At 50.3% G+C, this 25,155-nt stretch overlaps 1 protein-coding gene across 2 annotated transcripts in view; it reads right to left on the bottom strand.

Moving 5' to 3' along the window:
* Positions 1–19,280, bottom strand: part of PRKCB (protein kinase C beta) — a 255,123-nt gene extending 235,843 nt beyond the window's left edge. Inside the window, exons 1-2 of one of the 2 annotated variants that reach the window (XM_019649900.1) lie at positions 18,871–19,270; positions 17,909–17,940 (exon numbers count right to left, since the gene is read on the bottom strand). In XM_019649900.1, coding sequence (XP_019505445.1) covers positions 17,909–17,940; positions 18,871–19,043 — 205 coding nt within the window. In that variant the 5' untranslated portion in view covers positions 19,044–19,270. Of the gene's footprint in view, positions 1–17,908; positions 17,941–18,870 lie in introns of both variants that reach the window. The other variant, XM_019649899.1, reaches the window with a different exon arrangement.
* Between the last annotated feature and the right edge of the window lie 5,875 nt (positions 19,281–25,155).

Consider the following 25,155-nt stretch of genomic DNA (forward strand, 5'->3'; position numbering starts at 1 on the left):
AAAAAAAAAAAAAAAAAAAAAAAAAAAAAAAAAAAAAAAAAAAAGACATAATAGCACAGCACTGCGGCAGTCTCCTTAACAACCAGAGGCATGGAAAGAGAATTGAAGAAAAATCAAACTATGTGATTCCATGCTGCTTAATGTCACGTACCAGTAAAATCTTTTGAGTACCACCAGTCATTCACGTTAGGTGTTTTGAAAAATACGGCCCCATATTAATAACCCCCAAATGTTTACTCCATCTCCGACTTCTCCCACCACTGCCGTTTGGGCACCTACACCAGGATACCCACAGACTCGACAGAGCCAAGGCAGTTCACCGCCTTCACCCCCCCAAGCCTTCTCCTCTTCTAGCATTTTCTGCCGCTTTTTATGATACCGCCCCTTCATCAAGTATCCAAAAACCAACTCCCTCAACAGCTGACAAGAGTCACCCTACTTTTGTTCTCGTTCTGTGTGCCCGGCCCAGGGCTGCTATGCCCCTGTGCCGCATTTGACCCTCCCAGCCTGTGACGAGGGTTCCGTCCTTATCATTTACCCCTTTTTAGAAATGAGGGAGCTACGGACAAAGACGTTTGCCTGGGGCCGCAGGATCTGAACTCAGGTCTGTCTAATTTCTCTCTTTTCCTCCTTCGCAAAGCAAATAGAGGGCGCAGCCGGTTAGCTCAGGTGGTTAGAGCGCAGTGTTCATCACACCAAGGTTGCTGGTTCCTTCTCCACATGGGCCAGTGAGCTGCACCCTCCACAACTAGATTGGAACAACGACTTGACTTGGAGCTGATGGGTCCTGGAACAACACACTGTTCCCCAATTAAAAAATAAGAATAATTTTTAAAAAAAGCAAATGGAGACCAACAAGCAAGACTTCCTCAGCTGGCCTCTGCACTTATTTTACTCCACACCCATCCCCTTCCTTTCCCTCCCACCCATGCTCCCCGCTTCCACCTCCCCGGAACATGTCCTCTTTGGTCCGTCCCTTGTCCCTACTCCACGGCACATAACGCTGCCCACCTCACCACCGTGAGCAAGGTCACGTTCACCTCTGAGCCCTGCAGGCCCTTCTCGCCCCCTTTGCCCATTCTCCTGCCTTCCCGCCGCCCCCGCCAAGCCGTCTCTTCTCCAAGGTTAACATGTCCAGCCCTCCAACTACTGCCCTGAACACGCGTCCCTTCTCTCTCGCTTCTCCTCCACCCCGCTGACACTCTTCCTCTGCTTCTGCTTCCTCCAAACGAGCTCAGAATGTGGGCTCCTCTGTGCTGCAGCCCCAGGACCTTGGCCATCCAGCAGCTCCCAGCGTCCCCACCTTCACCACCATAACAGCACGCATCACGCTGTGTTATCCGTGTTTCATTTAAGGGTCTTTCCCAGGAGCCTGGGGGCTGCTTGAGGGCAGACACGTGCCTTATTTCCCTGTGTCCCTCTGCACATGACGGGGTGGCCGCATATGCCAGCTGGCCACACGGGGCTATCAGTCCTTTTATATTACTGATCTCTGAGTGGGTTCTGGAAAAAATACACAGGGATCAGGGCTCCTGGCAGAGAACCTGAACCACGAGCTTCAGACTCAGGCGGCCTGGGTTTGTCACCCTCCTCAACTGTTGGGTTGTCGTAAAAGTCACAACGTATTTTTTTCTGTTTTTCGTTGCAAAAATGCATCATGACTTTACAACAACCCAGTAGTTCTTAGCTTTGGGACCCAGAACAATTACTTAATGTCCCTTGTAGGGGGCTGCAGATTTTAAACGAGATCACATGTGAAGCATTCAGCTCGGTGCCTCAATCGATTAGAACAATAAGTTCATCTTCGGGGAAGTCGTATCGCTTCGTGGACGTGCCTGCTGTCTGTGACCCCTTCCTTCCAAACGCTGCAAGGGCTTTCAGAGCGCTCAGCCTGCCCTCTCAGTGCAGCAGCTCAGACACAAAGAAATCAGCTGACTGGGGTCGCATGACCCCCGGAAGACTTGAGACCTGAAGCCACTTTCTGCATTCCGCATTCAGGGTTGTGGCTAAAAATCTACAGATGCGCCAAGTCCCCCATTGGGAAAAATAATTTAATGGCGCATTTCTCCCACTAGGGAATGTCCACCACGTCCTTTCAAATGTTGCCAGTTTCGCCCACTGCTTTGGCAAGGACACTCTCCAGCCCGAGAGACGAGCCCATGACCGAGATGCACCCCAGCGCCCGCCCGACTGCTGCCCTGCCCCACTCCGCCGGAGGCGGCCCCTCCACGGCACCCTCCCACCGGAGCCCCTCAGCATCTGGCTCAGACTGACCTGTGTTCACTCTAGGCTCTGAAGTTTTGAGCAAATTCTTTAGCCTGGCTAAGCCTGTGTCCTTATCGATGCATGGGAATAAGAAGAAGAAAATCTTAGTGGGCGGTGAGATTCCAAAGGATGACATTTGTGAAGTGCCCAGTTCACTGCAAGCCCCCAAATATCAGCTGTCCTCGTCATCATCGTCACCATGATCATCACTGTCACCATCAGCAGCATCACCAGTTTCCTGTCTTTCTTTTCTTTTCTTTTTTTTAACCTTTTTTTTTTTCCAGTTACAGTTGACATTCAATATTACTTTATATTAGTTTCAGGGATACAGGACAGTGGTTACACATTTATGTAATGTATGCAGTGATCCCCCTGGCACCATACAGAGTCATTGCAATATTGACTCAATTCCCTATGCTGCACTTTACATCCCGTGACTGTTTTGTGGCTACCAATTTGTACTTCTTAAACCCGTCCCCTTTCTCACCCAGCTCCCCAAACCCCTACCCTCTGACAACTCTCAGCGTGTCCTCTGCATCTGAGTCTGTTTCTGTTTTGTTTGTTCGTTTATTCTGTTCTTCAGAGCATCACCAGTTCCGTAGACGTGCGTGGCTTTTGTACAATCCTGAACTCAAATCTATGCTTGAGTCCTAACTCTGTGTAACTCTGGAAAAAATATCTTAACTCTCTGTGCTTCCGTTTTCGCAACATGAGCTAGGAATAACAGCAACCTCACAGGGCTGCTGTGAGGATGAAACAAGTTTATGTAAAGCCCGTAGAACAGTGCCAGGCATATACCTGGTGCTGGATGAACGCCAGCTCGAGTCAGCAGCATTTAAAGCCTTATTAGAAGATGTCCAGGAAAAGGAAAAACCCCTGGCCTGTCTCCCAAGCTGGCAGAGACCCTCCCCCAGGGATCAGGGAAGAACATACACATACGCTCAAGCAGGGATGGGTCTGGCCCTGATTTTGTGGTTTTTTTCTTGAACTTGACTGTTTTGTCCCATCTGGGGCACCCTGGGCTCCCTATCAGATCAGGCCAAAAGGGAAACACAATGAAACCAGCTGTCACTTAGGCTCCGGCCTCTCGGGGAAACCAGAGGCTATAAACACATACTGAATCCACGTGGGGACACAACCCACCTCCATGCCGGCACGCTGTCCCCCCCTCTCCCGGAGGCAATGTGCAGCCCCTAAACACCTCTTCTTCCTCCCTCCTTCGGTGCTGGTTCTGTTCACCAAACACTTCTCGACCCACATTATCCCCCAGTTCCTCCTCTCTGCAGGAGAGACATTTCGCCCAAGGGACGGTCAGTCCACCAAAGCCAACAATTCCATTAAAAAAAAAAACTCTTACCCCACACTTGGAATTCGACTTCATAAGAGAACTTTCATCAGCAATACGTCAAAGCTCAAAGAGGAAAACGAAAATCATCTCGGAATATTGTGATGGGGCAAGAAGAAACCGTCTAATTATAAAGAATTCAAACAAAGCATTTATGTCACCTCCAACAATAAATAAAGCCTCAGCCATCCAGGGGCCGATGTCACGAGCCTCCAGTGCCTCGTCTCTAACCTCCCACAAGGATTTTCAGACTGCGCTGACCATTACCCATGGGGGAACACAGCTGACATCTGACCCAGTCCACACAGGCCTTGGTGTGTGTACATGAGATGAACATTTCATGCAATAACCCTTACGCTGCCTGAGTCCGACGCTTTCTGATACCTCCCCTTCTGTTTCCTCATGGTGTCCGTCGCCGACTAAATTGATTTCCTGACCCTCTAAGGAGAATGCACAATTTAAAAAATGCATTTAGAGGAATTCAAGAGAACTCGTCTCAGAGTGGAGCTGCAATAAGGTATGAGAGTCCCAGGGGACAAGGCATTGGAGTCCAGAAGTGCACGCTTAGAACCCAGGCTTGGATCTCTGGTCACTCGGGAGAGCACAGGGTAAGGGGAGAAAGGTCGGGTCTCGCTGACCTTGGACAAGCCATTCCCATGACCCCAGGCGTATGTGGGTTGAGGCTCTCTGTGAATGGTATGCCAGTTCTGGCAAGATTTGGTCTACGAGTCTAAATGGCAACTAAACCAACTCTGTGAAGACCAACGAAGCCCCACAGGCTTAGGAATGGTCAGGGCAGCCAGTTCGGAACGAACCTCTAGGAGAGGCCTGGAAGCTTGCCGTGGACCCCACGGAGCATCAAGAGACCCCCCTCACCTGCAGAAGCAGGACACTCGTCCCCAGGAAGTGCTAAAGGCAAGCATCTCACAGCGGTTCCCTCCCTGGCAGTGTCCCCTGAAGAAGGAAGCCACCTTGCAGAGGAAATGCCACCTTCCCAAGAGCAGCCCACTCAGTGCAGGTCCCCACTGTCCCAGCTCCAGCCATGGGCTTAGCTTTGGCCTCTGTCGCAACTACTGCACCCCAGTTCAGCCTTTTCTTTCCTAGCTCCCCTCAGTCGCGCATCGGTGCTGTTCCCACGAGCCACTCCCTCCAATAAGCCACCTGCGTGCAAACTTCATCTTTTAAGACAAAGCAGCAGCGCCACTGGCCAGAGTCGCGAGAGGAGAACTAAGCAAGCATGGTGGCTTTCGGAAGCTTTTCAAGGGTAGTTTTGGGAACCCTCTTGCTCAGAACTAACATTTCATGGGCAGTCACATGTCCTTTGCAGGCCCCATCTCATTCCGTCCACGTGGCACCCTGGGAGGTGGGCTCTGTGTCCTTACCGTTACTTCATAGATGAGGACACCCAAGGTTAACAAGGTGAAGAGAAGTGCCCAAGACCCGGGTAGCAATGGCGGTGGGGTTCAGTGTCCCATGTCACCGTGCCCGCTGCACCCTTTATACAGCATCTCAACTGGCCACTTCCCTATGAAGTGGGTCCTCTTCTTGGGTGTAAACCGTGAGCACTCACCTTGGACCTGCCTCCGGTTCAAGTGCAGTTCGGCAGCTGCACGCCACACCTAGGCACAGGTTAGAGAGCTGGTCGGGAAGGCCTCACTGCAGTGGGCCTGGTAAGTCCCCCAAAGTGCCACCCATAATTTGCAGCTTCTCCCATCAAAAGGAAGAGTCTGTTCCCGCCTCTATTTCCTCCTCGTTTCTGGGACAGGCTTGTGATTTGCTTTCACTAATAGACTACGGCAGAAGTCACGCTGGGCAGGTTCTCGGCCCAGGCGGCAAGGGGCCCTGCAGCCTCAGCTTGTGCACCGAGCTCCCACCCACCACGTGACCCACCCACCACGTGACCCAGCGCCAGCCAGCCTGCCAGAAGGTGGAGTCCACCTGCACAAAGGCTCCAGGGGTCCCAGACATGTGAGCCTGGCTGACAACAGCCGATCCCGCCTGGACCAGCAGGACCCCAACTGAGCCCAGCCTAAATGACTGACCCACAGAAACCAGAACTAACAAAAAAATGGTGGTTATTTTAAGCCACTAAGGATTGCAGTGGTTTGTTATACAACAGATGATTGGTTTGTTAGGTGTCCGGTCAAATATCCCAAAGTAGAAACACCAAAGGACTCTCCTATGGGAAAGAGGACAAATGGGCAGAAGACTGGGACCGACGGGGTGAGTGGCCCTACCCATGACTCGGAGAGAAGAATGCATACCGGCAACCAGGAGAGGCGAGAATTCTGACTGGTCGGAAGACGGGAGACTCTGACAAGGCCGAGATTGTTCCCATAGCAAAAAGCAAGAAGAAAGCTTCTTTATCTCACTCCTAGTAACACAAACAGACTGTGCTTTCCCCAAAACACACCCTCCTATGGTTTGATAAGATAAAGGGGTCTCGAGGTTCACATTGCGTTTCTACTGAAGTCCAGTGAAAGATAAGATTGGACACACCGTCCTGTCCCGCACAAAGTAGAAGGAAGCAGTGGCCGTGTGGCTGGAGCGTGGGCTGCTGCGTTCACCAGAACCTATTTCTTTTCCTCCCGGACCTGGAGCTGGCAGCTGTGTCTCAGGACCCCTTGGGGTTGACATGGCCCCGGGCCTGAGTTCTGGCCAACAGAATGGGAGGCTAAGTGGTACACGGCCCTTCCAGGCTCTAGGGGCTGTGAGGTGTGTGTGTTTCCTGAGGTCTCCTCTCCCCAGGGGGACCTGGGTGATGGCACAAAGACCACGGGACCAGGGTCACCTGCTGCGGTCGGAGCCATGAGGAAAAACTAGCCCCCTTTCTGCCAAACCACAGAGACGGCAGGGCTTATCTGTTCCAGCAGTTTTCATAGACCCTTCCGAATACCTCAACTAAAACAGAATTTTTAAAACGTAAGACCTAGGGGCCGGCCGAGTGGCTCAGTTGGTGAAGAGCGCAACCTCTGAGCAACAGGGTCGCCGGTTCAATTCCCACATGGGCCAGTGAGCTGCACCTGAGCTGAGCTGCCACTGAGCGGCCAACAAGTGGCAGGATGGCTCAGCTGGTGAGAGCGCGTGCTCCTAACAAGGCTGCCTGTTCAATTCCCACATGGGATGGTGGGCTATGCCCACCCGCAACTAAGATTGAACACAGTACCTTGAGCTGAGTGGCCGCAAGCTGCCGACGGGCATCCGAATGGTGACTGGACTTGGAGCTGAGCTAGCTGCGCCCTCCACAACTAAGACTGAAGGACAACAACTTGGCTGTTCCCCTTCCCCAATTCCCCAACACAGTTCCCCTTCCCCAATTTCCCAATAAAATCTAAAAAAAAAAAAAAAACGCAAGACCTAAAAATAATTTATGAGCTCAGGTTTTCTACGTACTAACAGAGCTCAATTATTGGGTGGGAAAACTGTCACAGTGACCTAGCTTTGTCACCGATGGGCAACACGGGAATGGAAGCAGATGTCCCCGCCCAGAAGGCACACGGCGCCGTCCCTCAGTGGGCGACCAGACGAATTTCACTGCTGTGTGCAGAACGGAAGCCCCCCACTCACCTCCCTCAGACTCAGCCTCACTGTGACATTTGTTAAATACTGTTGGTAAAGGGAAATAGTATACAGAACAGAAAAGTGGGCACAAGTACACAGCTCAATGAGCTTCCAGTCTGACGCACCCATGTAACCGGCACCCAGATCGAGAAACATGGCCAGCACCCCAGAAGCCCCTCATGGTCCCCACCGGTCTCCACCCTGAGGGTTATCATTGTCCTAATGATCACTCTCATCTATGACGACTTTCACCCATTCCTAACTGCCGAGTGCATGGAAGCATACGGGATGTTCTGTTTGGGGTCAGGCTTTTCCAGCTCACGCTATGTTTGGGATGCTGTGTATCCGTATCCTGTTCAGTCTCACTGCCGCGTAATATTCCACGGTGTCCCCACTAGCCCACTGCTGGCAGGCAGATAGGCAGCATCCAGTGCATACGATGTGAAAGGGAATTCTTTTCACTCCGTCCACCAGAGTCCGTGACGCACAGAGGCAGGGACTTTAGCGGAGACACTGTTTACCTTCACAGAGAAAGTTAAAACCGCTGCAGCCACCTACTTCTGAAAAATCACATCCCAACAGGTCTGAGGAGGGCACATTTTCTTGGTTCAAAAAATAAAAAGTAAAAAATGATCAGAGCTTGTAAACTAGGGAAGTGAGACGCTCTTTATAAAAAAAATCACAGATCAAGCTATCGCAAAACGAGCATCAAAACCCAAATCAAAAGATTTCCTTTGTTGGGTCATTTCTCCCATGTACCTTCATTAATTTAACAAGTGTCTGTGAGACCTACTATGTGCCAAGTAGGGAGCTAGGTGCTCCAGAAACGATGGGAAATGAGACAGAGGTGGTCCCGACTCTCACGAAACTTACACTTTGGTGGGGAAGACAGATCCTAAAACTTACATAAATATACAATTAGAAAATGTAAAAGTGATAAAGGGTTAGGAGATCGTATGAGGGGACGCCTGTGAAGAAGTGACATTTGAGCTAAGTTCTGAAGGGTGAGTAGGAGGTGAGTGGGGGAAGAGGGGAGGGGGGAGCAATTCGAGCTGATGACAGAGCANGTCCGTGACGCACAGAGGCAGGGACTTTAGCAGAGACACTGTTTACCTTCACAGAGAAAGTTAAAACCGCTACAGCCACCTACTTCTGAAAAATCACATCCCAACAGGTCTGAGGAGGGCACATTTTCTTGGTTCAAAAAACAAAAAGTAAAAAATGATCAGAGCTTGTAAACTAGGGAAGTGAGACGCTCTTTATTAAAAAAATCACAGATCAAGCTATCGCAAAACGAGCATCAAAACCCAAATCAAAAGATTTCCTTTGTTGGGTCATTTCTCCCATGTATCTTCATTAATTTAACAAGTGTCTGTGAGACCTACTATGTGCCAAGTAGGGAGCTAGGTGCTCCAGAAACGATGGGAAATGAGACAGAGGTGGTCTCGACTCTCACGAAACTTACACTTTGGTGGGGAAGACAGATCTAAAACTTACATAAATATACAATTAGAAAATGTAAAAGTGATAAAGGGTTAGGAGATCGTATGAGGGGACGCCTATGAAGAAGTGACATTTGAGCTAAGTTCTGAAGGGTGAGTAGGAGGTGAGTGGGGGAAGAGGGGAGGGGGGAGTAATTCGAGCTGATGACAGAGCATGTGCAAGGGCCCTGGGGTGGGCAGGGGCGTGTCACGATTGAGGCAGGCAAGTCGGGTCTTCAGCTAAAGAGTAAAAAGTGAGTGGAAAGCTGCTCCACAGGGAGGCGAGTGAGGGCCCAGATCAGGCAAAGACTTGTAACTCATTTAAGGCTGCTGAGCTTAATCCTGGGAAGAATATTATAGAAAGCTGGACACCAAAAGATGTGTATCTACCCAAAACAGAAAGTGGTCCCTCACCACTCTATGTGCCAGTCCTGCTTCTCTTAAGTGCAACCTTGGCTCAGATAGACTTATCAATATCCCCAAACATACATTTTCCTACGCACACCAAAATCCAGGTAACTATCAAAATTCTCATTTGCAGCACTCCCTAAACTCTACAGTATGAACCCCACCTTTAGGGAGAGAAGGAAGCTCACTGACATAGGGCTATCCCAGAAGTCACCATCCTAACAAGACAAAAGCCAGCCCCGCAGACGTCCCCTCCCAGCTCCGCCTTCACCCACCAGCTTCTCCTTCAGCCCAAAAGAGCCCATAAACATTCCCTCCAAAGGCTGAAGGGAGCCCCAAATTTAAAAGATGTAACGGTCAGAAATCTAGTTCAAGTTGAAATGCCATCAACGCATGTTCAAAACAAGGCAGCATTTGGGGCAGGCACAGATTTCAAATCAGCTTTTGGAGGTTTCCTATAACTTCCAACAGCCAACAGCCAGGAAGCGGTTCCCTGGAAAGCACTGCCCTCACCCATGATCAGATCACTGCCCAACCCCCAGCTAAGCGCTTCTTGCTCAGATCCACTGGATGCTACACCCAGTGCTCCTGACCTGGGGAGGTAAACCCATTGATTCCTGCATCATCTCCTTGACTCGGAGCATTCTACTTGCCTCCCCACCAGGATTAGCAACTCAGTAAGGACTAGACGGTGCCCAGCCCCGGGAATAATGGAAACAGACGCTGTTTATCCTTGCATGTCAGGTGCCAAGGAAACACTCGACCTGCATCCCATAAACAAGGTACTTCATGATTACCTTTTACCTCTAAAGAGACAAAAGCTCAGAGTTTAAGTGACATGTTCAAGTTCCCACAGCCAAGAAGCCAAGATGTAAACCAATGCCTTTCCGTCTCCGAAGCAGAAACCCTTCCCCACCGTTGCCGCCTGTGCTTCATAAACACACGCTGGAGATGTGACAGCATAGAGAGGCAGCAAAGGAGTGGGAGGGCTCTTTTCAGAGGAAAAATCGTTTCTCTGGCCCCATGCACCTAAGGATGCAGGGAAGAGCTCACCTTACTGTTAGAACCATAAAAATAACCCACTAACCACCTCCCAAAATAGATCAATCACCCATCTAACTGATGCCAAAGTCCAAGTGTCTCTTTAGGATGGTGACAACCGCCGCAACCCCCAGGGGCTCTGGCAACACTTCCCCTCAGCTTCTAAATGGCCATTTCAGTTTCTCACACCTGACCTCCAACCCCACAGGCCTGGAATCTCAGGATCCGAGTCACTGTAATTATTGCTTTAAAATGCATCTTATGCTCCTCTTTGTCAAACATGTGGCCATCTCCTCCCCCACACACACACACCTCCCACTTTAAAGCAACGACAACAACCACTTTCTAGTCACTGCGCTGCCCCCACAAGGTCCAAACCCTCTGACGTGACACTCACCTCCCACCACACACCCTCCCTCACACCCTCCTTCCTGTCCCCTGCGTGTGCCCTGTTCTCTCTGCTCATGTCTCAACCTGTGCTGTGTTCTGCCTGAAACACCCTCCCTGCCCCCACCCCTAAGCCCCCTGTCAATCTGGGAACTCCTACTCCTGCTGGAAGACTCTTCCAAATGTCACCTCCTCTGTGCAATCTTCTCCGCCCCTTCCAGGATAAAGGATGTCATCCAACGTGCTTCCACACCCTCGGTGTAGCACTTTTCATTTATGTATCAGAACCAATAGGCCATCCACTGGTTTCCCCTCAAAAGACCGGGAAGCTCTTCAAGGTCGAAGACCGTGTTACATTTCTCTTCAAAGCCCATGTTGCAACCTGACATTATACAATATATTTCTTCTAAGTTATTTATTCCTTGCAGTTCTTCTACTAGAATGCAAACTCCATGAGGACAAGGACTCTATCTTGCTCACAGCTCAAGGTCCAGTGCCTGAAACAGTACCTGATACATGGTAGGCACTCAATAAATGTTTACTGAATGAATGGGTAGGTGGATGGATGGCTACATGGATGGGGAAATGGATGNATAGATAGATAGATAGATAAAAGAACAGCTGGGTAGATGCATGGATGGATTGGTGGGTGAGTGGATGGATGGATGGATGGATGGATGGATGGATGGATGGATGGATGGATGGATGGATAGATGGATGGATGAATGGATAAATGGATGGATGGATGGATAGGTGGATAGGTGGATGGATGGATGGGTGCATGGGTGGATGGATGGATGATGGGTGGATGGATAGGTGGATGGATAGGTGGGTGTGTGGATGGATGATGGATGGATGGATGGGTGGATGATGGGTGGATGGATAGATGGATGGATGAATGGATGAATGGATAAATGGATGGATGGATTGATAGATGGGGTGGATGGGTGGATGGGTGAGTGGATGGATGGATGGATGGATGGATGGATGGATGGATGGATGGATAGGTGGATGAATGGATGGATGGATAGGTGGATAGGTGGATGGATGGATGGGTGCGTGGGTGGATGGATGGATGATGGGTGGATGGATAGGTAGATGGATAGGTGGGTGTGTGGATGGATGATGGATGGATGGATGGATGGGTGGATGATGGGTGGATAAAGGCAGGATCATGTTTCACCACCCCAAGGCCATGGAGCTGTGGAGAGACACAGCCAGGATTTGAAGTCAGATCTGATTTTTGAGCCTGCACTCTCAAGCCCAATGTATATCACATGTCTATTGGGTTGTCGGAAAAGTCATGACATATTTTTTCTATGTTTTTTGTTGCAAAAATGCGTCATGACCAGCTGTGTGTTCAAGACATCTTAGCACCAAACTGAGGCTTTCTCCATGATGGAATCGGAACAATGGGCAGCGAGTTGACAAAGGATCTTTATATGCGTGGGATTCAACGCTGTTTATTGTGAAACTAAAGTCATCGTGCACATAAGACCAAGTCCCTAAGCGAAAGGAATGAGCAGCTGTAGATAGCAGCCATGGACCCCGGGCGAGGGAGGCTGTTGGAGGTCATACCAGGGATCTGGTGCCCCCGCAAACTGGCTTTCAGCTCACAAATGCCTTTCACGCAAACGCTTGGCTGTCTCTTCTCATTGGTTGCCCACCTTGCTCCGTCTCCTCTGAAACGGTCTGATTTTTCTGCTTTAGAACAGCCACCTCAAACTGCAACCCCCGAACAAAAAAGGAAGTCAGCTCATTATCTGAGTTCTTAGCGCCAAGGGGATGAAGTTCTCTTGTCTGTCAAATGGAGAGAGACGCCATCTTAAGGTACCCACCTAATTCTGAAAGAAATCAAGAGCCCAGGCTTCTCTACAGAAAGTCAGAGGTAAGCCCTCCTGCGTGTCTTTATCCAGGACACGAGCCGTCTCCCCATACAGACCTTTAGGCCCTGGCTCCTTGACAACTGAGACTTCCTCCAATCACCTCATGGGACGTTCATGACCAAAAAAAACCCCTGACTCCACCCCCAGTCATTAATGTATGTTAGCGTCCCAGTATACATACATTCCCATAGCACCCTGGGCATTCTCTTCCAAGTACTTCACAAAAGTGAAATTAAAGATTGGTGCAGTGATTTGTAGAAAGTCTTATCTCCCCTTTACACTGTAAGCTCCGTGACAATAAAGATCTTCTCAATCTATTCACCATTGTATCCCCACCATCTAAAATAGTTCCTGACACACAGAACTTAGTGAGTGCTTTTCGGAAATATGAGTGGGAGCGGGGAGAGAGGGGGAGAGAAAGGGGGAGGGGGAAGAGAGAGAGAGAGAGACTGGCAAAGACAGAGGGAAAGAAAGAGGAAAGAGACAACAGCAAGAACGTACATAAATTGTTTCCAAACCTTCAGCTTATTGTGTGACCAGTGACGTTCTCTGTAAACCCACATGCACCATAAATGTGCTGTATCTAGCTCTAGGCCGTACCTAGAGTATCATTAGTACTCGGAAATAATATATATTTTTTAATTAGTTTCGAAGAAACTTATGACATATCAACTAGATTTTCAAAGGTCATGTTTTCCATATTTACTTAGCAAGGCAATCTGTTGCCCAGTGACAAAGCTTCTGACTGTCCCCGAGTGCGCTGAGGCTCAGAATTAATTTGCTGTTGCCTCCCCAACCAGTCAGCCCTCCTTTTCAGGACCCAACATGAACGCACCTACAGACTTTTATTTCAGTGGAGACTTTCGGCCTGAAATCCCACTTCGGGTGGGAAAAATTTAAACCTCAAACCATCAAACATAAAGTCCAGAAGCCTCTACCTTTTTATCCACATAAAAGCCCCCAGACACATTGAGAATAAGCCAGGCGGTGAGCGGGGTTCCACTCTCGGGTCTCTAGGAAGGGAGAGAAGCAAGCTCCAGTGACTGACAGCCTGACTTGGTGATTGCATGCACACACTCACTCACACACTCACACACTCACTCACTCACACTCACTCACTCACACATACTCACACACACACTCACACACACTCACATTCACACACACTCACATTCACACACACACTCACACACATACATTCACACACTCACACACATACTCACATTCACTCATATTCACACACTCACACACATACTCACATTCACACACACTCATTCACACACACACACTCACATTCACACGCACACTCACACTCACTCTCACACACTGTCACATTCACACACACTCGCGCGCACACACACACACACACACACACTCACACACACACACACACCTACACACAGACTCTCTTTACAATTTTCCTAAGAAAGTTCAACTTGACATGCAGGATATCATAAGTCCATAGGAAAAACTATGCCAAAAATAAAATAAACCTTTGAATCCTCTTTGACTGGCGTTTTTTACAAAGTGCATATTCGAATCTGTACGCATTAACTGCAGACAAAAATGTACTTGTATTCTATAAAGCTGGTATTAATGAAAACAGCGGTGGTTGGGCTCCAGCCATGTTTTGGGGTTTTTGAAGAATCATCTCTATTAGAAGCCTTCAAAACATGTTTTCTTATTGACACAGGAAAAGTTTACTCATTGTAATCACTGAGTCTTCAGGATCAGAAAATTACTGCACTGGGGTTTTTTGAGAGACTCTATGGCAAGTTTAGATCTTTCTCACGAGGACGGGAGTGAGAAAGATACTCAACGAGGCTGGCTGTCCAGGCGCAGACGCCTGAGTATTACCCAAAGTCAATGAGGAAACGTGCCTACGAAGCAAACCCATCCCCACACACGAGGGAGGCGCACTCATTTAAGGAGTCCCAGAATGAACTTGGTCCCACGGTTTCCTGCAGCTCATCAAGTAATAATGATCATCTCGCTTAGTCACTGGCCCTTAGTATGACTCCTTAGTCATACCTACAAGGTGGGTACTATTAGCCCCGTTGTATAGATGGGAAAATCGAGGCCACTGCAGGGGGTGACTTGTGCAAGGTCACACAGCAGCACAGGGGGCAGAGCAGAGATTCAACCCAGTTCAACCTCACTCCAACCCCATGCTATGAGCTCTGAATCTCTATATTTTGTTACCTCCCTGCTTTGACTCTAATGACTTCCTGTAAAAAAAAAAAAAAGTTTTCCTCTTTGACAAACTGCGAAAGCTCCTGGGGTAAGAGTCTGATCAGATGGAGCTTCTGGAATCCTCTGAAAAATAACACCGAGAGAGGTCTGCCTTGCTTCCCTGAGGGGTCCCACTTCTACCCCAGAACTCAGGCAGGGATTTCATACCAGGGATTGTGGGCCCCAGTCCCCTGTCACCAGAGGCATCCGTAAACTACCTCACAGAGAGTGGTTTTTATAAAAACTGAGAGTATGCAAACAAACAGGGGAGAAGTCATGCAGCAGTCAACTGGAGTTTTGTCCTCTGGGCAGGACAAAAGCAAGAAAACCCATTCTTAAGCTCCCCCGAGCACGCAGAAATCCCTCAGTTCCCATGGTTTATGGACTTCCCAGGGCATCCTCTGTCACCCCATCCCAGCATCCCGTTTCCATGACAGCATGGAGCCTCCGTGGTTTCTTGCCTTATGATCATCCCACACACCTCCTAGCCAAGAATGGCAGAAACGATATCCTCCCCACCCTTCCACTTTTGAAATGGAACACACACACACACACACACACACACACACACACACCCCTTGCTTTTAGCTAATAGCTACCTGAAATTAACATTACATTCCTCACACACTCCTTTGCAACGCCGTGTGGGCATGTGATTAAGTGCCAGCTAATCTCACAGAAGCAGGAGTATCTCGTGGCAATTTCCACGGGGGGGGGGGATAGCGTCTTTCTTTACCCTTTCCTTCCTGCGGGCTGGAATAAGGATGCGATGACTGGCTACCCTGGCATTCTTCTCGGACCATGGGGTCATTGTCATGCCTGGGATGATGGGGCAGAAAACTGAAAGGACCCTGGGGCCCTGGGCTCTCAATTCCTGACTTCAAGGTGAGAATAGAACCTTATGTATTTTCTAAAAAACGTGGATCCCATTTGAATTCGATTCGCTTTAAGAGGAAATATGTGGTGCCAAAAATACTCAGATAAGGAACTCCTCAGGTGACTGAGCAGACCTGAGGACGGCCTTCCCTGCTTCCTGGATGGGCCCACCCCCTCTCCTGTTCCTACCCACTCCAGCCCAAATGGAATATGCTGCCAAAGCCGTGACCGGGGTGACCAGACATCCACAGCTGGATTGTGACTCTCACCTGGCAGCGGGTTCCAAAGGAAAGCCAGCCTGCAGCCCCAGTCTTCTCTCTCTCACCCCGGCTGTGCCACCTTTGGGGAGGTCTGGGGACAACCATAAGGGCGGATATTTTCTCAGTGCTGACTCTGTGCTATGCTCTGGTCCCAGCGCCTTATATATTGCAACCACTTTGAGCCGCTCAGCAACTTTTTAAGGTAGAGAACTGCTGTTGGGCCAATTTTATAGATGAGAAACCCGAGGTGCTGAAAGGCTAAGGACCATGGCTGGAAACTCAAATGCCAGGATTCAAAGCCACAGCCACAGGCTATGCATATGCCCACTATCCTGTGCTGCCTCCAGGGGAGAGGAGAAAACGAAAGGTGATAAATAAAAAAATAAAATAAAATAGGGCCCCCTACTCTAAAGTGGCCGTGTTTCCTTAGGACCTTCATTCTGCTCGATGCTCACGACACCAGAAAATTCCTATCATTTTTCCAGACTTGGGAAAGAAGGATGTCCTGCTTCAGATGTGTCATCATCTGCACATTCTGAAGTGACTTTCCAAACCGAGCACCCCTGACCTCAGCAGGACACAGACAGAAACGGATTCATGGAAGTGAAAGATGACCTCAAAGAACTTCCCTGCAGTCTGGCCTCAACATGCCATGGCATCATCCTGGAAAGATCGTTCTTTGATCTTTCAGTCAGAGAAAGATCCACAACACAATCCAACCGTGTGCACCAGGACCTCAATGGTTGGGGCTTGGAGAGTCCTCCAGTGCAGTGCATGCAACTGGGGGTCCCAATCTTGTAGGATACGCTGGACAGGCCTACGGGGGTCGCTGGCTGAGCCGGCCCTGCCTCAGCTCTCAGGTGAGAGGACGCAGGGGTCTCCGAGGACAGCAGTGCCATTGCGTGGAGCATTCTGTGCACCTGACAATGCCACCCACTCGCAGGGATCATTCCACTTTTCCTGGAGGGTGGAGGCAATATAACCAAACTGTCTGTCCGTCAGTGCCAAGTCCCATCTCAGGCTCTTCAACACTCAAATGCTTTCCTCTCCTGATCTGAACCCAGCGCACCAGGTGCTCAATTTGCCTCTAAGACACACCCCAGAAGTGTGATGTCCTTCACCAAACTCAACCACACCTACCCTAAAATTGGGGGTAGGCCTTTCCAGCCCAGAAGCTGCAAACCCAGGTGCCTACGGGGGCCAGAAATGAGTGAAGCGGGCCTGGCTGGGATCAACGGAGACAAAATGGTGATTGTGCGTCCGGCTGTGCAAACGGCCCCTCTCAGCTCCAAAGGGTTGTTGTAACAAGAAAGTGGGGGCCAGCTCTCAGCACACGAAGGCGGAGATGTATTTGAAACCTCCCAGTTCTAAAACATTGACATCCAATTCAAACACCATTTGACAGCCTACAGGCCCAACAAGACTCCAGGTGCTTTGGCCCTGGAGAGCAAATTTGCAACCGGAGACAGGTGAGGCCACCTGACACGAGACCACCGCCAGGGTGGGCCTCCCTGGCTCGCGTCAAGGACCTCAAACCAGATGTGAGGACCCAGGAGACTAGTCACGGGGAGGCCTTCCCGTATCTAGCCAGAAGGCAGAAGAAAGGGCGGCTTAAACCAGGATCTGAGAGGCACCCCATGTGGAAATACCTCCTTCAAAGAGCCAGCGAGGAGGCCCAGGGGACAACCACAGTCACCACTCTAGGGGATACACCATCTGCAGAGGCGGCAGCCACCTGCGGAGACCTGTGAGGCGAGGGAAGAGGCAGGACCTCACTGTGTGAGATGAGGAAGGGCAAGAGAGCAGGAATTGGGAAGAAGGGGTTCTCCCGGGAACCCACACACACACACACACACACACACACACACACACACACACACACACTTCCTCCCAAGGCCGAACTGACCAGGTCAGTTTTAACTCTCCCGGTGCTGGGAAGGGAGAAAGGGGGGCTGCCCAGCTCCCCTGGCCTTTCCTGGATGGAGTATCACTGCCCATTTACACACACCCCTTAAAAGGACCTTTCTGTGGTGATGAATTCCTAGCTTGGGGGGGGGGTCACTCGGACAGACGCGATTCCTTCACTCTGACTAACTCAGTCACTTCTAGAAAGTCCCTTGCACCATCTCTTTCCACAAAAGGCAGCCCCGGAGCCCGACGGCCTACCTTGGCACTGGAATCCTTGCTTCCCGAAGCCCCTGCAAAGGCAGAAGGAGGCAAGTCAGGCAGCCCGAGGGGCCCAGCCACCAGCTCACTGCCCCACAGTCACCCGTCCTCCCCGCTGCCCCTCAGCCCAGGTGCAACCTCCCAGCCACAGGCGGGTGCCCGAGGGTCTTCCGCTTTGGGGGGCAGGGGGGAGCTGGGCGCTATCCCCCACCTCGCCTCCTAAGGCAGAAGAGAGGAGGCTGCGACCACCAGGTGGCGGGTTAGGGGAAGCGCTTCCTCCGCGGTGGGGGCGGAGGGCAGGCTGGAGACCTGCCCGCGGAGAGGCCTGCGTGCCCTCGGGAAAGGAGATCAGATAAAGGCTCTTGGAAAGCGAGGAAGAGGGGGCCCCCGCCGCGGCGGTGTTCCCCGAGGGGCTGGGAAGGAGAGGGGGCTCTGCTTGCCTAGAGGGACGGGGGGGGGGTGAGGGGGCCTGCAGCCAAGTGACCGGGGAGGGCCAGGGAGTGGAAAGGGGAACCCAGGCCCTCAGGGAGGCGCCACAGAGACGGCAGGGGCCCTGCCCCCCGGAGACACAGGAGCCAAGGATGCCCGCGCCCGCAGACACCCAGGGCGCTGGCCCCGGAGGGGAGAAGAGGGGTGCGGGCGCCTGGAGCCGGGAAGGAGGCGGCCAGACAGGGAACCCGGGGCGAGAGGGCGCTCGGGGCGCTGCCCTCCCGAAACGGACAGACACTGCGCCCTGAGCGGCCCCGGGGCGCTCCGGAGGCGGCGGGCGGGCTGGGAGCCGGCAGGAGGCGCCAGGCGGCCGGCCGTCCGGGGCCGGGGCTGAGGGGACCCGCGGGGCCGGCCCCCGGGGAGCCCAGGACGCGGGACCAGCGCGCTGCTCCTCCCCAGGGGGCGCGGAGGGGTTCCCGCGCGCGGCGCAGCCCCGGGGCCCGGGAAGGCGCCCCGAGCCCGCGCGCCCTCACCAGATGAAGTCGGTGCAGTGGCTGCAGAAGGTGGGCTGCTTGAAGAAGCGGGCGGTGAATTTGTGGTTCTTCACCTCGTGCACGTTCTTCTGCCGGAGGGCGCCTTTGCGGGCGAAGCGCACGGTGCTCTCCTCGCCCTCGCCCGGCGGCGGCCCCGCAGCGGGGTCAGCCATCTTGCGCGCGGGGAGCGGGCGCCGGCGAGGGGGCCGGCCCGGGGCCCGGGGCTGCGGCCGGGAGGCGCGGGAGGAGGCGGCCGCTGCCCTGCGCCGGCTCTGGCGGCCGCGCGCGCGGAGCTGCGGCTGTCACTCGCCCAGCTGCCGCCGCTCGTCCAGCTGCGCTCGGCACCGCTGGCCTCAGCTGCGGGGGAGGGAGGCGGGGCCCCGACAGGGGCCCGCCCCCTTCATTTGCATCGCGCCCAGGCCCCGCCCAGCGCCGCCAGCTGCTTTACATATTGGCGCCCCGCGGCTGCCAGCCTCGCAGGGAAGCGCGCTCCGCCGCAGCGCTGCGGCGCGGGCAACGCAGCCTGGCTCGTCAGACCCGAGCCTCGCCCTCTCACGCGTCCTCGGCCCGGGGTGGCATTAAGGAGACGGGAACCTGGGGTGCGCCCCGGGGGACCCGAAAGCTGAAGGACCGACGGGGGCTGGGGGTGAGGGGTGGAGGGTGGATCGTGTGGGCGCGACGGATGCCCACCGCCGAACTCTGCAGAGACTGGTACCCCTTCACCTCCATCCCTTCCATTGGTCACTCCGCGCGCGTCTCGTGGAGGGATGGGCTCCCGCTGTCACTCATTCAGAAAGGCCTGAGGCGCCACACACTTAAGTATCCGCACACCCGTACTGCAGAGGTAGGGAACTAGGGATCTTTATTTTTACATGTGTAAAACTCCGCCACGAAGGACAATGCTCGGTTTTGCTTGCCCAACCAACTAGAAGAGAACGCCCCACCTTGGGCCCGTCCCCTCCACAAAGAGCATCAGTTTCCTCAACTGTAAAATGGGCTAATGCGGGGGGGGGTGCCCTAGATCCCTAGTTCCTCGACCTTATTCACTCCTGACCCATCCTCACCAATGCTAGTCATATTTGTGTAGCATCTGGAGAAAAAGAAAGTCTTTGTGGCTTCTGCGTTTGAATAGCAAGAGGTATCCATACTGTTAAAATCTCTCCAAGTGCTGCCAGCTGCCCCAAACCGCTGCATCTGGGCCTGCCTTTCTTTGTTAAGGAGGGAGATTCACGAGGGCTAGAGAGATGATGTTAAAGACACATTAACATCCCACTGGAGCTGTCTCCTGGATGGGAGGGTGGAAATTACCCAGAGTAACAGCTGTCCAGGGCAGAAACGCACTGTGACTTAGCACTGCTCCCAAACAGCCTCACCTGCCCCCACGCCCCACTCTGGAAAGGCTGCACTGCATCAGGCTACGAAATCCGCTACCCCTGGGCTCTGAGAGCAGGCGCTGCTCGCTCACCCCTGTGTCACCCAGCACCAGGCTCAGCGACTGACATCTCCTAGGAGCTCAATGAACATCAATTCAATGAGTGTGTGAACACATGCGTCACTGAAAAATGAAAGGCTCGCACCCCTTCCAAGCCCCACCTGTGTCAGGAGGTGTTCGGTGATGACAAGCAGCAGGTGCTGTGAGTGTCAGGGACTTGACTGCCTTATTCAGTCCTCCCAGCAACCCTGGGCTGGTCTGATAACTTTCACTCTAGACAAAGACGGTGAGGCTCCGAGTGATCAAGATATACACCCGGCCGAGTGGCGTGATGGTTAAGAACTGGCTTGGGACGCCAGAGGGCCCCGGTTTGGATCCCACATATGGGGGCCTGTGACACTGCCCTCTACAGCTAAGATGATGAACAACAGCTCAACCTGGAGTTGGGCTGCCGTGAGTTGCTGGCGATGGCTAGGCTGCAGCCCCTGTGGCAGTGGGTTGCCATGGGCTACCGTGAGCGGGCAGCAGCCAGCGTGAGCGGCGGCCGCAGTGAGCGGCAGTCCAGAAGTCGGCGACTGATCTGCCTCGCCTGGGAAGAGCACAATGATGGTGCCAACTTGGGCCAGTGAAGCAACGTCCTCCACAACTAGACTGAAGAACAAAAGGACAGCAACTTGTCTGTTCCCCTTCCCCCAGTTCCCCAGCGCTGTTCCCATCCCCCCAATTCGCAAATAAAAATCTTTTAAAAAAAATAAAATAAAATAAATAAAATATATATACCCCAGGTCCCAGGTTGTTGGGTGGTGGTCAGGTCGGCCTAACTACAAATCATACTGGTGATAAAGGGCTGAAAGATGGAAGGATGGAGTCAAAGCAGCAGCCCTGAGCTTGTGCCTAAGGATGCTCAAGTCCCGCTATGAGGATTTTGCCTCATCACCTGGCATGTGAAGAGCAGAGCCTGTCATCATAGAATGTCCCTCCCCACACAGCAATTCAAAGGTAATGAGGGAAAAAATAGCATTCGCTTTTGAGGCTGACATGCATGTTTGGGAAACTGGACGTGCTGTCTATTATTAGTTCTGTGAGAGGCCCCATCCCCTCCCAGGGAGGCTTGGGAAAACCTCCCAGGAGGCACTGCGCTGAAGTAGACTTCCTTTGAACCGATGAGCTGGAAGCTCGCAGCCCACATCCTGCCTTTGAACGAGGTGCACTGGATGCCTTTGCTCTGTAACAACAAACAGCCCCTCATGGGGCCTGGGCCTGGGGATCAAGGGCTGGTGACCAAAGCGGGACCTGGGGGACCACAGAACTACTGGATTCCTGGAGGGGCTGCACCATCTGACGACGACGCAACACACATCCCTACAGGGCAGTGGTCTCAAACTGGTGGCCCTTGAAGACATTTTTTTAGCCAGCCCAGTGAATTTTTTTTTCTTTTTTTTTTTTTTTGGTTCACACTGGGTAGAATTTTACCTAAATATCCACATTCTGACTTCTTTAGGGAAAAAAAAAAAAATATATATATATATATATATATATATGTGGCTAAATATGGCTACATGGAGCCTGCATTCCTCTACTCACTCATTCATTTGTTCATTCGTTCAGCAATGAGTTTATTGAGCACCTACTATGTGCTGTTCCACACATTGTCAAGTAACACAAAAAAAGTCTCTGCCTTCATAGAGCTGACAGTCTAATGGGGAACAGGGACAATAAACTAACAATACTAGGTGGTGTGGAGGTATCTGCTGTGAAGAAAAAGAAAGCATGGCAAAGGAATGAAGAGTGACAGCAGCCAGGGAGATCCTTTATCAGGGGACAGAGGCTTGAATGAAGTAAGGGGCTGAGCCGGGGGGGCTACCTGAGGGTAGAGTGTTCCAGACTAAGAAAACAGAACATGTGCAGGCCCTGGGGAAGGGGTGTGCTTGGCATGTTGGAGAAACGTCAGGAGGCCGCTGTGGCTAGGTGGACAGAGAGGAAGAAGGAGCAGCTACAGGACACCGTCAGGAAGGTGGCTGGCCTTGCAGACGTGGTAAAAATGTTGGGGTTCACTCTGGTGGATGGAAAGCCCTCGGAGGGTTGAGAGCAGAGGAGTGGCCTGATTTGACGCCTGTTTTCTTTAAAGATTACCCTAGAAAATGTGAAAAACAGAATGCAGGGGAGGAAGAGTAGAAGCAGGGAGAGCAGCAAGAGTGAAGCAACGCGTCACATACAAGGGACCCCCAAGAAGGTGATGAGCAGATGTCTCATCAGAAACTTGGGAGGCCAGAAGTCAGTAGACTGATCCACGCAACGTGTTAAAAGGAAAAAGAAACATCAACCAAGGATCATGTAAATGGCAAAACTGTCCTCCAAACTGTGAGAGAGAAACGAAGACATTCCAAGAAAAATCAAAGTTTAGGGACTTTTTTTACCACGAGCCCATCCGAGCAAGAAATGCTAAAAAGGAGTCACACGGGTTGACACGACAGAACATGAGACAGTAACTCAAAGCCATATGAAGAAATAAAGATCTCAGTAAAGGTAAACATATCGGCGATTAGAAAACCTAGTGTTGTTGTGGACATGGCTGGTAACTCTGCATTTTGTTTTCTCTGTAATTTAAGAGACGAATGCATCATAAAAAAAAACATTATTAGTTTATGTTTTGGGACACATCATGTACAAAGACGTCATTGTGTGACATCAATGACTGAAAGGGGTGGGGACAGAACTGTCCAGGAGCAGAGTTCTGTATGTTGTTAAGGAAAGCTGGTACAAATTCAAATGAGAGTGTTTTCACTTTAGGATATTAAATGTAATCCCCATAGTAACCACGAAGAGAATAGTCGCACAATATGCACAAAAGGAAATGAGAAGGAAATTAAAATGTTTCACTACAAAAAAAAATCAGTTAAACAAAAAAGAAGACAGTAATGCAGGAAATGAGAAATAAAAAAGCTAAAAGGCATAAAGAAAACAAATAGCAAAATGATACACGTAAGCCCCTCCTTATCACGAATTACTTTACGTGTGAACTCTCCAACCAAAAGACAGGGATTGGCAGAATGGATTTTAGAAATATGTTCGAACTATATGCTGTCTATAAGAGAATCAGTTTAGATCCAAAAACACAAATAGGTTTTGAAAACGAAAGGATGATGAAAGCAGAATCTGGAAGAGATATGTCTACACCAATGTCATAGCAGCATCATTCCCAGTAGCTAAAATGTGGAAGCAGCCCAAGTGTCCACCAGCAGATGAATGGATAAGCAAAATGTCTCTACATACAGTGGAGTATTATGCAGCCTTAAAAAGGAAGAAAATTCTGGCACATGCTACAACATAGGTGAACTCTGAGAACATCATGCTAAGTGAAACAAGCCAGTCACAGAAAGACAAAGATTGCATGATTCCACTTATAGGAGGTACACAGAATAGTCAAATTCATCGAGATAAAGTAGAATGGTGACTGGGAAGAATGCGGAGTTGTTGTTGAATGGGCTATTGAGTTTCGGTTTTGCAAAATAACAAGGTCTAGAGACAGTGGTGATAATTGCACAATGATATGAATGTGCTTTATACCACTGAACTGTACCCTGAAAATGGTTAAGTTTATGTTATGTGTATCTCACCACAATTTGAAAACTGAAGGGAAAGGTAAATGGATTAATTGATACAGAATTTCACTTTGAGAAGATGAGAAAGTTCTGGAGGTGGGTGGTGGTGATGGCTGCTCAACAGTGGGAATGAACTTAGTGCCGCTGAACTGGACACTACAAATGGTGGTTTTCATTTTATGTTTTGTATACTTTGCCGTAATAAAAAAGTAAATGAGAAAAAACTAATATTGATTAGACACTCACATGGAACCAGTCCTGTGTAAACACTGTGCATGCCTTGGTGTCCTGACTGTACAATTCCTGTATTACCCACAGACAAGAAAACTATTGTAAGTTGCAAAAGGGTTTTGTAGCATGTAACTTGGAAAACATGGAGGTTTCCAAGGCTTCGTGTGAGAAAGTGACAGCACTAAGAAGTAAACCCAGGTCGTCTGAATCCAGGGCCCGTGCTTTACACACACCAGCTGTTTGTATGACATCCCCTGGGAAACACATTCATCCCTGGTAAGGATGGAAAACTTCTGCACAGGAAAACTCTACCAGGAAAGATAACCAGCCACCTCAGTAAAAACTTCTGTTGCAGTATAACGTAAATACAATAAAGTATGTTCATTTTAAGCCTAGAGTAGGATATGTTTGTACACAGGTTTACACCTGTGTAACCTCCACCAGATCAAAATATAGAAAAGTTCTAGCTCCCCAGAAAACTCTCTTGTACACTTTCCCAGGAAATACCCACTTCTATCATCATAGATAAGGTTTATTTATTTTAAAAGAAGTTTTTAATTGTGGCATAATATATGCAACATCAAATCTACATCAAATTTACATAATATATGTAACATGTGATATATGTAACAATATATGTAACCATTTTTTTAATTGTGGCATAATAAATGTAACAAAATATGTAACACGAATGTATGGTGATAGATGGAGAACTGACTCTGGGTGGTGATCACACAATGTGATGATCTAAAGATGATGTATTATAGAACTGCACACTTGAAACCTATGTAATTTTACTAACCATTGTCACCCCAATAAATTTTGTGAAAAATATGTAACAAAATACATGTAACATATGTAACAAAATTTACCATCTGAACCATTTCTCTTTTCAGTTTTATTGGGATATAGTTGACATAAAACATTGTATTAGTTTAAGGTGCACAATATAATTATTTGATGTATGCATATATTGCAAAATGACCACCACAGTAAGTGTAGTTAACATCACTCACTTCA

Source organism: Hipposideros armiger, unplaced genomic scaffold (genome assembly GCF_001890085.2).
Source record: "Hipposideros armiger isolate ML-2016 unplaced genomic scaffold, ASM189008v1 scaffold_135, whole genome shotgun sequence".
In the NCBI taxonomy this organism is placed as follows: Eukaryota; Metazoa; Chordata; class Mammalia; order Chiroptera; family Hipposideridae; genus Hipposideros; species Hipposideros armiger.